Raw genomic sequence first — 14,362 nt, forward strand, 5'->3', positions numbered from 1 at the left:
CTGCTCTAGGCGAGGCCTGAAGGTGTAAACCCCGTTTGATCACTGAAATGAAAATAAAATTAGAATGCAAAACTGATATTTTCTTGTGGTTTTGGGGGGAGCATTGCAGAGGCACAGGTGGAAGAGCTGTTTTGGAATGAAAAGTTTCCATTTCTATCAAATGTGCCTCAGAACACTTCTCAGCACAAGCTCCTTTTTTGCTGACAATGCTGATGCTGCAGAAGTTTAACTTGCACTGAGCTGTAAAAACAATTTAGCTGGGACTTTGTCACACACTCTGGGGTGTTGTTCTTATCACCTGGCTTTCACAGCCTTGGCTTTTGAGGTTCTTTCCCTTGCCTGGAAATCAAGTCTCCTGCTGGCTTGGTCAAAGTATTTGTGGATGTTCAAGTAAAAGCATTTTTGTTCACAGCACGGGACTAAATAACTCAAAGAAGTCTAATTGTCACCAGGTAAAGATTCAAATAATGGAGCATCTCTTCATTCTTCTCAAGGGACAGAGGCTGAATCCTCACTGCAAGGTATTTCCCTGTTTGACTTTCACATCTTGAATTTCCCATTAAAAAAACCCCCAAATCCCAGTCCTGCTCCATTCCCACGAGGGCTGTTTGCTCAGCCTGGGAATTCTCCCAGGGAGGATTCCTCCTCCACAACTGAAACTTCTCCTTTCTCTTTTTTTTTTTTTCTTTTTCCCTTTCAATTCCTGCCATGTCACATCTGTATTTATCTCCTCACACTACTGACAGTGATTCCCTCCTCAGAATTCACACATACTCACAGGATGCACATCCCTGCCTGCCCAGACTGCTCCTCATCTACTTCTCCTCCACCTGCCCCAGAGCTGCTCTCAGCCTCCAATGCCCCCTGAAGGGACTGTGAAAATCAAACTTTCAACCTCTGCCCTGATCCAGGGGCGTTTCAAACGCTGCAAGGTCACATCTGAACCTGATGCTGGAAAGATTTCAAGATCAGCCCAATAATATCTTGAAATTACACCCAAACAGAGCCTGTGCTTTGCAGGCAGTGGCAGACAGCCCTGGCCAGGATGGTTGTGATTCAACCAGGGCTGGTTTTGGGGTTTTGGGCACTTATTCTGCTTTTGGGCACTCATCCTGGTCACTGCCAGTCCCTCCAGGCAGCCACTGATCCCCACCCTGCTCCCAAAGCTGACTCAGAAATGCTGAGATGTTTCTCCAGCACTGAAAAGCTCCTGCAGCAAATGTTTGAGTGGTGCAGATCCATTTCTGCCAGAAACAGGCGCCAGGGCAGAGCCTGAAATAGCAGAGACAGGGAGGAAGGAAAGAGGGGATTTGGCAAGGAAGTGATCAGAGAAAAGGCAGAGGTCAGCTCTCTACATCAGTCATTTGGTTCTGTCATGTCTGTAAGCCAACACCAGCAAAAAAAACCAAGGTGGAGAGTCAAAGCTGGGAGAGGAATTTGCTTCAAAGCTCAGCTCCTGGCCCCAGAAATCAGCAATACCAGGCAGGAGCTGCTCTCTGAAGGTGATGGGCTTGGAGGCAAGGACAAAGAAATGTCTGGAGAAAAATGCTGAGTTCAGCTCCTCTTGTGACCCTTGGCTGGGTCAACCAGCCACTCTTTATCCCCAACCTGCACAGCTGCACACCCAGCCCTGATGGAAGTGGAATTGGGGGCAGAGTTTCTGTCCCAGGGCACAGAGCTGTCTGTAGGAAGAGAAGGGAAATGGAGAGTGCTGACATTGCAGAGCAGGTTCTCCATTTCCAGGAGAGCCTTTCCAGCCTTTGAACGTGTTCCATGTTCCTCCCCAAGTCCTGAATCTCCCATGCAGGGTGCAGGGATGTTGTTATTATTAGCTGGAACATTTTACTCACTGCTCTCCCCCAGCCCAAGAAGGGAAAGTGCTTGAGGAGAAGCACCAGAGGAGAAGGAAAAATAGTGCACACCTAATGGAACCAAGGCACCATGCCCTGTTCTGTGAGGGAGCTGGCACTGAATCAGGCAAGAGAAATTAATAAAAGTGCACATAAAACACTGCTGAGAGACTGAGTGCAAGGAGAGCTGTGCTCTGTTGCACTGAATTCACCTCCTAAGGTCAGACAATAAAAGCATCACTGGGAAATAAGAGAGTGTTGAAAGATGAAGGGGTTTAATAAAAAGTGTATTCACATTAACCACTGATTTAAAGGTGAAACCCTGCTCTTGAATACACCCAACAGAACAGCATTTACTTCTTTGGTAACACAAAGACATGAAATTGGTGCTGCCTTGAGACCTCTGCCAGCTCTTACCCTGCTGCAAGTCCTGAGGAGAGCCCTTCATCCCCTCCCTTCACCTCCCTCACCATCCCAGGGAGCCTGGGATGTGTCCCCACCCTGCTCACCCAGCTGGGAGCTCCTTGCAGCCACAGGAAAACACAGGAGCTGCCCAGAGCTGATCCCCCAGAGGAAAAAGTGTCAGCCTGGCACCTGAGCTCACCCCAGGTGTGCTCTGAGCCAGCCTGACCCTGATGCTGTCACCTGCCCAGAGCAGCTGGGTGCAGCTGAGCCAGGCTGGCTCTGGGGCAGCCAAAGCAATCTGTCTGTGGCACTGCAGCCTCACTCAGCCCTTCAGCCTGCTGCAATGGGCACAGGAAATGTCTCTGCACAGCTGCAATTCGCTCACCCTCCAAACAAAGCTGCCCCAATGGGCCCTGGAGCCCAGCCAGGCTCTGCAGGCTCAGCTCTGCTGCCCTGACCCTGCTGCCTTGTGCAGGCTGCCCTGGAGCAGAGGCTGCTCAGAGCTAAGGGATACAGCAGGGATTTATCCAAAGGATGCACCTTGGGCAGCACCAGAGCCCAGCAGGGCTGCACCCAGGATGAACCAAAATGGGCACAAAATGAACCCAAGATGAACCAAAATGGTCCCAAAATGAACTCAAGATGAAACAAAATGGGCACAAAATGGTCCCAAGATGAACCAAAATGGGCACAAAATGCACCAAAATAGTCCCAAAATGCATGACTGCTCCCAGGGTCTCTCCCTGGGATCAGTTCAGCTCCATTTGCACCTTGCAGTTCATTGTCCCATCCCAGCTTTAGCCCCTGCAGTCCCACCCTGCTTGTTTTTCTCTCTCCAGCCCACTGGGTTTGTGCTCCTGGCCTGAGATTTGGGTCATTTGTCCTTGGTCCCCAGCCAGAGCAGGAATTGTTTTGTCTCCCTGCTCTGTGCAGAGAGCTCACCATCCCCTGATATGAAGCTCAGAAATACACACTAAAGCAGCACAGAATCTGAGAAATATAAAATATAACATCTGAGGCATCAGTGCCAGCGCCCTGTGCTCTATCATGAAGAAGTACTGATGTCTTCCTCCTGCTGAGCTGAGCTCCCTTTCCCCTGCACACACTCAGGTCACTGCATTCCCCAGCTCTGCCCACAAACCTGGCAGCTCCTGAGCACACCCAGGGAAACCCAAGGTTTGGGATGTTCCTGCTGAGTGACAAAGCCACCAGCAGCTGGTGTCACCCCCGGCTGAAGCAGCATCACCAAACGCATCCTGTCCTCCTGTGGGAGGCACGAAACCGTGAAGAAATGCAAAGCTGGATGGGTGAGGGGGCCCACAGAGATGAAAGCAGGAAACTGTGGCTCTGCAAACCCTCTGCCACCTTGGCATGAGGCAGACAGAGAGGTCATGAACCCTGCTGGCAGCTCCAGGGCTGCCCTGGCGGATCTGCAGCAGCCGCTCTCCCACAACTCACGGCCCCAAAGTGCTGCCAGCTCCCTCACCTGCCTGGGGACAGGTGGCTCCTCACCCAGAAGGAGGCCAGAATTTGCCAATTTTCTGAAAATTTGCCCATCTTCTGTCTCTCAGGGAGATGCCACAACCATGCCACAAAGTCAGGCAGGCTCCTGCACAGGGCACTTTATAGAAAATGTAGATTGCAAATAAATTTAGCAGCAGCAGCCACGGCCAGGCTCCCATGGAAACCTCACAAAAAGCCAGCTGTGGTTTGGATGAGGTGAGTCTTGGCAGTCTTGGCTAATCCCCTAAGTGCCATCCAATTACTGCAAATGTGTTTGGCATCTGCTGCTGTGATTGCAAAGAATTAAATGGTCGATGGCACTCGCCGGAAATTACACTCACAGAGCCCTGTAATGCATTTAGGAGAAAAAAACATCTAAAAAGGAAAATAGCATTACCCACTGCAAGAGCTGACCTCCTTGAGAGCCATGAGGGACAACAAAAGGCATCCAAGTAATGAAGGAAGATTAATTCAGAGAAGAAACTAGAAAAATAAAGGAGAGAAGGATTGTTTGTTCTTTTTCCAGCAGGCAATATTGGTTAGGCCAAAGGAGACAGGAACCCTTTTGTCTTCTGAGGGTCTGAATGAGAAATATTTGTTTATTCTGCTGCTGTCTGCAAACACACATTAGATCTGTGGGGTTTATGGTCAACCAAACACAACAGAAATAAATAAAACAACCACAAGAATAGGAGACAGAGAAAGGAACATTACCAAGTGTGCATCCTTGACTTTCTTTGGAATTCACAAAGAGGGTCCTGACATAATTTCAATGGGAGAACACAAGGCTTGGCCAGGCATCTTCTTTCCCCAAAACCTCCAAATTGCAATTACTGATAACCTGCAGCTGATAAATCCCCAGGGTCAGTCTCTCAGATTAAAGAATTAAAGATTTCCCTGTGTTCAGTGGGGAAAGGGGAGCATTCAGGATAAAATCCCCCAAAAGAACAGGAGGCCTCTGCTTTAACTGCACCAGGACAAGAGTTCCCCAGAGAACCCTGAATATTCTCTGCTCTGCAATGACAAATATCCTCCCTCTGCTTCTGCCCCACGGTCAAACCTGATTTCACTAAGCTCAGAGGCAGAACAAACGGTGCAGAATTTAACTCTGGGATTCGATTGCTTCTCTGTGCTCAGCAAACCCCTCTGGCTGTCCCACTTGTTGCTGCCCCAAGGGATGCTCCAGGCTGCCTGTGTGACCCTCAGGTTCTCCTCTTCCAGGTGGAGTTCCCTGATTTTGTTGGGTTTTTTCCCCCAGGAATCAGCAGAACAGCTCTTTAAGCTTTTTAAGAACAACGGGAAACAGACACGAAAGGAACAAACCATCAGCAGCTTTCCAGCTGCAGGATCCCTGTGCTGTGCTGCCACCAAGCTGCGTCCCCTGTCCCCAACCCGAGCGACAGCGACACCGAAACCTGCAGGGCTTGGAGGGGCAGGAGTTGCTGGAGGCAACAGGAGAGCTGGAGAAAAGACATTTTTGTGCTGTTCTTGTGAGCCAGCGAAGATAAGGAAAGCCCCGCATCTCTCTCGAGGAAGGTACCAAGGCGATCACCATGACAACGAGAAGAGAGAAGATCAAAAGATAAGAACTTTGGTTGGCTCACAGAGTGGCTCCTTTTCACCTGTTGAGAGTTTTGTTTCTTTTTCGTGCCCAACGGGCAGCGTATGTGTTTGTTAAGCCAATGTAAATATCCTGTACAACTATAAAGGCAACACGTTGCTTTATTTAATAAAAGAGTTTTATGCAGAATTCTGATCTGAGAGCTGCTGCTTGTGCCGTGCCGGGCTCCACAGCGACATCGAGCAGCAGCATCTCTGCCGAGCCCTGGGAGAGGCGGGCATGGATAAAACACGGAGAAAAGCAAATAGCATCGCCGTGGTCCTGCAGGGCAGGGCAGGGCAGGGCAGGGCACACCCTGACCCCGGCACGGCCCTGGAGCCTCCCTGCGATGGGAATACCCGAAATAAACCCCATTTTTACACACAGAATCATAGAATGCGGGCGTTGGAAGGGACCTTAAAGATCGTCTGTTCCCAAGCTCTCTGCCATGAGCAGGGACACGTCCCCTTATCCCAGGCTGCCCAAGGCTTTGTCCCACCTGGCTCTGGGTCGGGGCACCCACCCACATCCTCCCGGGGCAAGGCGTGCCGGGGTCCGCCGAGCCTCCCGCTGGAGCGCACACGGGTGTGACACACACACACACACACGGGTGTATTCCGTGCAGAGGTACAGAATATAATAAATTAATTAATTCTGCCGTGGCAGCGACGCGTCTCGGAGTGGGGATGGAGCAGCCCCGGCACCGCCCTGCCGGAGGGTCGTGAAACGCCACGGAAATGGTGCGGAGCGACAGCACCGCCGGGACACGGCGGGACACCGGGAGCGACATCACCGGGATTGAAACCGGGGCATGGCGGGACACCGGGAGCGACAGCACCGGGAGCGACACCGGGGCACGGCCGGACACCGGGAGCGACAGCACCGGGATTTAAACCAGGGCACGGCGGGACACCGGGAGTGACATCACCGGGAGTGACACCGGCGGGACACCGGGAGCGGCGCCGGCTCGGGGGGTGTGTCCAGGGGCGTGCCTAATGGGGCGTGTCCTGTCCGTTGGCCCCGCCCCGCGGCGTGGGCGGGGCGGGCGCTCTCGCGTGCTCTCGCGATACCCGTTCGAACGGGCGGCGGGCGGGCTCGCTCAGAGGGCCCGGCCCGCCCGGCCCCGCCATGCCGCTGCAGCCGCGGCTGCTCCGCACCTACTCGCGGCGCGCCGGCTACCTGCGCCCGCTGCCGCCGCCCGAGCGCTGGATCTCGCCGCTGCAGGACCGCAAGCGCCTCTTCAGCTCGACCTCCGCCGCCTCCAGCGCCGCCTCCAGCGCCCTCTCCGCTTCCAGCGCCGGCTCCACCCCCTCGGACGACCCCGACTTCTCGCCGCCCGCCAAGTGGGCCCCGCAGGCCCTCGGTAAGCGCCCCGCCTGGGGCCGGCGGCTGCGGGCCCGCGGGAAGGAGAACCGGGAACCGGCCGGGAAGGAGAACCGAGAACCGGCCGGGAAGGAAAACCGGAAGCCGGAGACCCGGGGCCGGGAAAAGGAGAACCGGGAGCCGCCGGGGAAGAAGAAGAAGAAATGGACCCAGGGCAGAGAGCCCCGCGGGCGCAGAGAGGAGCCCCGGCGGTCGCCGCCGTCGCTAACCCCGCCGTCGCTGTCGTCGCCGTCCCCGTCCCCGCCGCGCGGTTCGCGGCGCCGCCGGCAGGGCCCGCTGTGCGCGGCGCGGCCGCCGCTGCTGTGCAGCACCCCGCAATGGGCCCCGCCGCCCCGCCGCGCCCCGCTGCTGCTCAGCTCCGCCGCCGACAGCGCCTCGGCCTCCGGGGACAGCCCCCCGCGCCGCCGCCGCCGCTCGCCCGTGCTCCTCAGCTCGCTGCTGCTCAGCACCACCATCGAGGGCGGCTCGGGGCTGGGCGAGCCCCGCTCGCAGCACCGGCTGCCCCGCGGCTCGCCCGAGGGGTGCTCCGGGCAGCGGCCGTCGCTGCTGGGCGCTGGCGAGGAGGTGCCTGAGTGGTTCCAAGCGCGAGGCTCGGCTCGGAGCTGTGAGCCCCAGCCCGGGCTGCGGGGGTCCCGCCGTGTTCTGAGGTCGGCTGTGCGGGGATCCAGCCCGGCAGAGGCTGTCCCGTCCCCAGTGAAAGCCCCAAGCACTCCCCCGCCCCTGCAGGGTGAGCCACAGCCCTCTGCGCCCTGTGACAATGGCACTGCTGAGGAGCCCTGTGAGGTCCCATCTCATCTCACCAGAGCTTCGGCAAAAAAAAGCTTGAGCTGTCAGAGAGACCTGGCCAAGGAGTACCGTCTTGTGCCGGTGGTGGTGGTCCTGGACCCTCTGGAAGTGCCAATGAGATTGAAGAGCATGAAACTCAACAATCAGGCTGATGTTCAACCTCCCTGCCTGCAGCCAGGATCTCCCGTGGGCCGCCAAGGGATCTTGGAGAACAAACACAAAAGGACCAAGGGTGTCCCTGGGGAGGGCAGCACCTGCAGGAAAGCTTGTATCAGTGGCTTCAGTGCCAGCCGCTGGGGCAGGCACACCCGGCTCCGGCCAAAAAGGCACAAGAACAAGAGGCAGCAGCAGCCCAATAATTCCCTTTTCAGACTGCAGCCGAGGCAAAAACGAACTCGGAGGGGAGCTCTGGAGATGTCTGTAGGTGTCAGAGACAATGACTCTTCACTCCTCAATAACTCCTATTCCTGGGCTAGAGTTCGAGCATCCCTGTCCTTCCATAAAAAGAAGAAAGTGACCACAGATGAGAGTTTCTGCAGCAGCATCCTGTGCACCCCTTCAGGGAAATCCCAGCTTTCGGGGTACCAAGCCAGCCTGTCTGGTGGGAAAGCTCAGGGCTGCTCCTGGGTTGCTTCCTCCATGGTCCTGCTGGCTCCCAGGGATTCCTCCTCTGTCCTGGAGCTGCTCCTTACAGATGCTGAGAAAGTGTTTGGAGAATGCAACCAGGAGGGGCCTATCGCTTTTGAGGAATGCATTCCTTTAAATAAGATGAAAGATTGCAAGAAAATTGGAGAAGGGGTTTTTGGAGAGGTGTTCCAGATTGACAGCGAGAGAGGACCCGTGGCCTTAAAAATAATTCCCATTGAGGGGACTGAAAAAGTAAATGGTGAAGCTCAGAAGAGCTTTGGGGAGATTCTGCCTGAAGTAATAATTTCAAAAGAGCTCAGTCTTCTGTCTGAGGGCTCTGTGAACAGAACCGTGGGGTTCATCAGCCTCTACTCTGTGCACTGTGTCCAGGGGGCCTATCCCAGGTATCTCCTGGAAGCCTGGGACAAATTCCACAAAGAAACAGGCTCGGAAAACGACCGGCCAGACTTTTTTGGGGCCCAGCAGCTCTTCATGGTGCTGGAGTTTGAGTTTGGAGGCCGGGACCTGGAGCGCATGAGGAGCAGCTTCTCCTCGGTGGCGTCAGCCAGGAGCATCCTGCACCAGGTCACTGCATCCCTGGCGGTGGCAGAGCAGGAGCTGCACTTCGAGCACAGGGACCTGCACTGGGGGAACGTGCTGGTGAGAAGCACGAAGCTGAAAGAGCTGCAGTACGTGCTGAACGGAGAAACACGCTCCATCCCCACTGCTGGCATCCACGTCAACATCATCGACTACACCCTGTCCCGCCTGGAGAAGGACGGGCTCACCGTCTTCTGTGACCTCTCCACGGACCTGGAGCTCTTCCAAGGCACTGGGGACCCCCAGTTTGACATCTACAGGAAGATGAAAGAGGAGAACTCCAACAGCTGGACTGACTACCACCCCCACAGCAACGTCCTCTGGCTGCACTACCTGGCTGATAAACTTTTGAAAGCCATGAGCTACAAGAGGAAGGCATCAACTCCTGCCCTGAAGAAAATCAAGATGCAGCTCAACAAGTTCCACAGGGAAGTGCTGACATTTGAGTCTGCCCATGATGTTCTGCACCACAGCAGCCTTTTCCAGTGAGCAGGGCTCCAAGGACTGAGCCACTGGTGCTGCCTTTCTCCTCTGCTTTTTGTATGTGTTGGCACAATGAAGTGTTTTGATTGGTTCCCAATATTTTTTAATACTTTATCCAAAATGTTCTAAAAAATCCCCCTCAATGTCTTCTGCTCTAAGATATTTCCATACCTGCTGGTTTTGAGGAGTGCTGGAGGGGAGACAACAGAGCTGACTTTGGAGAAAGGAGGGGAAAAGAGACTTCTTCAGGCTCAGTTAATGCTCTGAATTTCACATACGTTTTCTTACCATTTTAGCCTTAGATTATTAAAAGTTCTTTTCTTACTGTATTGTCTTTTTTACAGATTCTTTTTTTAAAGGTAAAAACTCTTCAGTTGTGGACAGTGAGGACAAGGGTTGAATATTGTTGGCTCATTGGAGACAGAAGGGAAAATCCATCCTTTGATTTAATTTCAGCAAAATTTACCTGGAATGGAAATATAAAATGTAAATATGAGAAGTTTCTGTAAGGGGTTTTAAACCCACTAATCTGCACTAATCTGTTTTTTTTTTTTTTTTCCCCCTCTCTTAAGGACCAAGGAAGAGGTATCTGATTGTGAAAAAAAGGGCAAAGTACCTGTGTTCCTGATTTTTAATGTTTATCATGTTGTGGTCTTGTGCACTTATAGAAACTCAGATTTGTAACCTGGTGGTAGCACTGAAGCAATTCCTTCCTTTATCTACAGAAGAAAATGCCCAAGGTAATAAATGTTCTTTAGCCCTGACTGCAGGTGGACCAGGTGCCCCAGACTGGAGGCCTTACATTAAATCCCCATTCCCTGTTTTCAAGAAGTCCTTTGCTATAACATTCCTGTTTATTCAAGAAACTGGCCTAAAGAGAGCAATAAATCAAACTGAAGTGAAAAGTGAATTAAATTCTGATCCAATGACACAGATGCATTAAGAAATTAAGAGGCAGCATCATCAAATTCATTATAACTGCAATGTTCCCCATGCAGTCCAGTGAATCAATGTTGAATTTGTGCATCTCAAAGATTCATCTTGGACCCTCTCTTGGAGTCTCCTTTTTACAAACCCAACAAGGAGACCCTGGGGTGGTTTTATTGTTCTGCCTTCAAGACACTGCAGAAAGTGACCTGACAATCTGCAGTGCTGCAAATTATTAAGATGGAAATTGTGCTGGAATGTTCCCAGGCATCCTCTCAACCTTTTTTTTTCCTCCTCTAATTGAATAAAGTCATGCACTGTAATTGAATGGTTTTAAAACCCACTTGGTAAGGCCTGCAGTGAATGCTTATCTGACATCAAGGAGTGTTCCTCAGTCACAATGGTGCTAATTTCATTTATGCTTTAAAAGAAAAGAAAAAAAAAAAAGGATGGATGAAACCACGTTATTTTTTGCCTGCCTTGGTGCTTTGTTTCTGATTTGAGAACTGATTTGGGCTGTACAGGAGGGATGGGGCATTGGCAGGAATTAATGCCAGATGAGGTGACAGCCCCCAGGGGGACCTGGTGCAGGAGTTTGGAGATTCTGAAAGTTGAAACTTCAGAATGTTTCCCTGCAAACCAATTTGCTGATTTGTGAACATGTAGTAATTTTCATTAGTCAAAATGTAAAGCTTCTACCTTCCCCTCAAAACTGGACATTAAATTAATATAGAAACCATTCCTTTAAACTGTGCTTGCAAGGAAGTGCAGCTGCCAGAGCTGAGCCCTCATTTCCTTTTTTAAAGATGCTCTCTGATTAAAAAAAAACACAGAAAAAAATATCATGTACTAATCAGCCCTCATAAATTTTAATGGGAGGATGGTGACAAAAAAGGAATTGGAATAGTAAATTTCCCCTAATCAAGTTAAATGCCCTGAACATGTTTTCATCTGAGTGAAAGCTTTACTTGGAACAGAGCTGGATTATATATTTTAGAGATCTGCTCTCCCTGCTGGGGAAAGAGGATTCCAGAACCCAATTTGCCCCTTCAGAGAACACAAGTTTTTTAATAATCACCACACTGAAATCAGAGCCTTAAAGGGTGCTCCATCTTTTACTGAAATAAGGAAGATTGTGCAAAGCTAAAATTATCCTGAGGGAGGGAAAGGTTTTTCACATGGATCCAAAGGCTTTAGGAGAGTGAAAAGAACAAGCCTGGTTTTGTGTAACTGGTAAATCAGATAGATTCCAAGTAGGAATTCTGGTGTTTCCAGGTCAAAGTGGATTTTGTGGTGAAACCAGCAACCCTCACTTGGAATATGCTTTCATCCAAGTGCCAAATCTCTGAAAATTTTGCCTATTTTGATGGAGAAGACAGATAAAATATGGATTACCCTGTGAATACTCTGTAACTCACCAGGGTGCTGTTAAAACATGTATTTTTTTGCTCATTCCCTTTTGGAAAAATGAGACATTAAGTGCAGGAATATGAAAATGATCTCTTGCCTTGAGAAGCTGAAAGAGAAGGAAGAGCAGCTCTGGCCTCAGTGTAGAGAGAATGCAGAGCAGCTGCTCAGAATATCTTTCAGAGGCAGGAAAAAAAGGGAAATTTTAATTTCTGCCCAATTCTGCAGTTCCAGACTGCAGCAGTTAATGGTGCTGCTGGTGCCCAGCAGGAGAGGAGGCTGCCAAGGGAGAAGGAATTCTCCTTAGAGCTGAATAAAAACACTGGGAAATTCAACTCGGCCTGGGACTGCTCCCATAAAACAAATTAGGTACAAATAGCCCAATAAAAGCTTGGGACTCTTGAATCAGATAAATCCAGTATTTAGGCTCTCCTCCTAACAAGTGAAATGCTCCTTCCCCTCCCTGGAGCTCTTTGCAAGGTTTGTTTAGGTAGTAAATCACTTGGTGGCTGAGCTGGGTTTCCTCTCAGCACTTTGCTGAGAGCTCTGGGGCTGTTCTACAAGCTCACCTCTTAAAATGCAGATTTTTGGGGTAGTTCAGGAGCAGAGTTGTCACACAGAGTCATCTCCACTGTCCTTGGCACTTTTATGGTCACTTCAGTGTGGCCCCCACTGATCCTTCCTAGGAACAGACAGAAAATTGGCTTTTATTTAATGAGGGTCCTGCAGCATCCTGGTTCTTGGAATTTGGGGGAATTCCTTCCTCCAAAAGCTTTCACACACAGGACAATGCAACAGCCCAATTAATTATTCAATATTCTTTAGGGTCTGTAGGAAAATGGTTCCTTGTCAATCTCAAAGGAGACCCCTCCATGCTTTATGTGACATTTTATCATTCAGGGGTGACTTTAAGCACTCCTGCACTTGTTCAGCCCCTCAGCCATCTGCAGGGTGGATTTTCACCATGGACTGATGCCTTCTGTCAACTGCAAACTGAGCAGCTCTTTGCTGCAGTGCTCTGCTGTTCATCTGTTCCTAATGAAATGCCAGAATTGGGATTTTTAGGATGATTCTTGTTTAAAGCTCAGTCTGTGCTCTGAGATCTCCTGGGGCAGCCCCAGAGATGAGGCACTGGATGAATGGGAGGTGATTGAAGGATGAATTGCAGGGAAAGTCAAAAAACACCACAGAGGGATTGAAAAAAAAAACCCTTTTGCACAAAGAGGATGTTCTATACAAACTCTAAATGCAAAATCTGGGGAGTGCAACTCCTCTGAGTCACGGGATGTGATTGTCAAAGGCAGAAGGGCTTGTGGCTGCAGCCCCTGGGAGGTGCTGAGAGCAAACACAGGTCAGGTCACATCAAACCATCCTCATTTTCCTAAGGCAGCAGGTTCAGAATGTCTTTACAGACACACAAACAGAATTCCCAACACCTCAATGGAGAATTAAAACTAAAAGATCCTCTAGTGATGAGTTCAGCTCCCAGGAAAAGGTTTATAAGCATCACTGTGGACAAGGTCTTGGTAAAGAAACTCCAGTTCTTTACCCCTGGATTACAGGACAGTAATATTATTTTTTTTTCCCCAGTGATGAGAAGTTTTTCTTGATTAAATATTCAAGCTGAGAGGCACAGCTTTGCAGAGATGAGATTTATTCCTTTTTCTACTCACCAGTAAATATCTCCTGTCTGTGCCTGATGTTCCTGGAGAAGTTCAATGATAATTAACAATTAGATGTTGTGTGTAGAGGTACTCAGCAGTGCTGACCAACACTCCAGAATCTCATGAATTATTCTTAGGAAATAAATGTACAACAACATCAGAATCCCTGAGGGCACTGCAGCCACAGTCATTAGTGTTCATTACTGCTCAGGGCTGAATGCTGTGCCCACTTCTGTGTCCTCTGCTTTACGAACACCTAATTAAATATTTAATTGTGGTAAGGACTCCTAATTGCTACTAGAGCAGCAACACATCTCAACTTGACCAGAATTCCCAGTTTTTACCTTGCCAAGGCACTGTAAGACTCAGATGATTGTATCAAAACACAATTTTGCTGTTTTGGAAAATGAGGATTCTCTCAGGGTTGAATTTCATGCTGGCGAGACAGGGGACAGCTGGTCTTGAGTTAGTGAAGAGCAGATCAGGAACAGAATCAAATATAAATTTGGAGCTGAAATATTCCAGGAAAAATGTTTTAAGGAAGCCTGGCAGCAAGAACAAGAACTGCTCAGTGTTTCCATGCTGTGTCACCTGGAGCAGGCTGGCCTATTTACAGAAGTTCCAGTTTCTGCTGGGAATGTTCAGAACACACAAAATCCCAAGAGCCTGAAGGAGCAGACAGCCAAAATACACCACTATGGGCAGAGCTTCAGGATTAAACGTGGTATTTATGTTTCCATTAGATAAACACATTATCTAGCAGTTGCAATTCTTTATCTAGAGTTTGTTTTCAAATCCAAAATGCAAAGAGAAAATCAAACCCATCTGCCCTGCCTCTGTCTGTGTGAGCTCCACAGGTCACTCAGCTGACAGGGGTCTGATTGAGAATGAGGGACAGTATGTAAATAAATTAAATTTTGTATAAATAAGCTAAATTATCAGTGCTGAACTGCAGACATCAATGTCTTCTCAGACCTTCCTCTGAGTTAATTCACGTTCCTATCTCGTGCTTGTCCAAATCTTTAGACATACAAGGCAAAACCCTTTGTGACTTGCACTGAAGGGTTTATATTTTAGATAATTTCTATCACTGGGAAAGATTTTTTTTTTTAATGTCCCTCTGATGC

General features: G+C 50.0%; 1 protein-coding gene across 1 annotated transcript; it reads left to right on the plus strand.

Moving 5' to 3' along the window:
* Positions 1-6,486: 6,486 nt before the first annotated feature.
* Positions 6,487-9,243, plus strand: HASPIN (histone H3 associated protein kinase; the record flags this gene model as incomplete). The annotated part of the gene is made up of 1 exon (XM_084219148.1): positions 6,487-9,243. The coding sequence occupies one exon, from the start codon at positions 6,487-6,489 to the stop codon at positions 9,241-9,243; it is 2,757 nt and encodes a 918-aa protein (XP_084075274.1).
* Positions 9,244-14,362: the final 5,119 nt, after the last annotated feature.

The sequence above is a fragment of the Fringilla coelebs genome, assembly GCF_963513975.1.
Source record: "Fringilla coelebs genome assembly, chromosome: 20".
In the NCBI taxonomy this organism is placed as follows: Eukaryota; Metazoa; Chordata; class Aves; order Passeriformes; family Fringillidae; genus Fringilla; species Fringilla coelebs.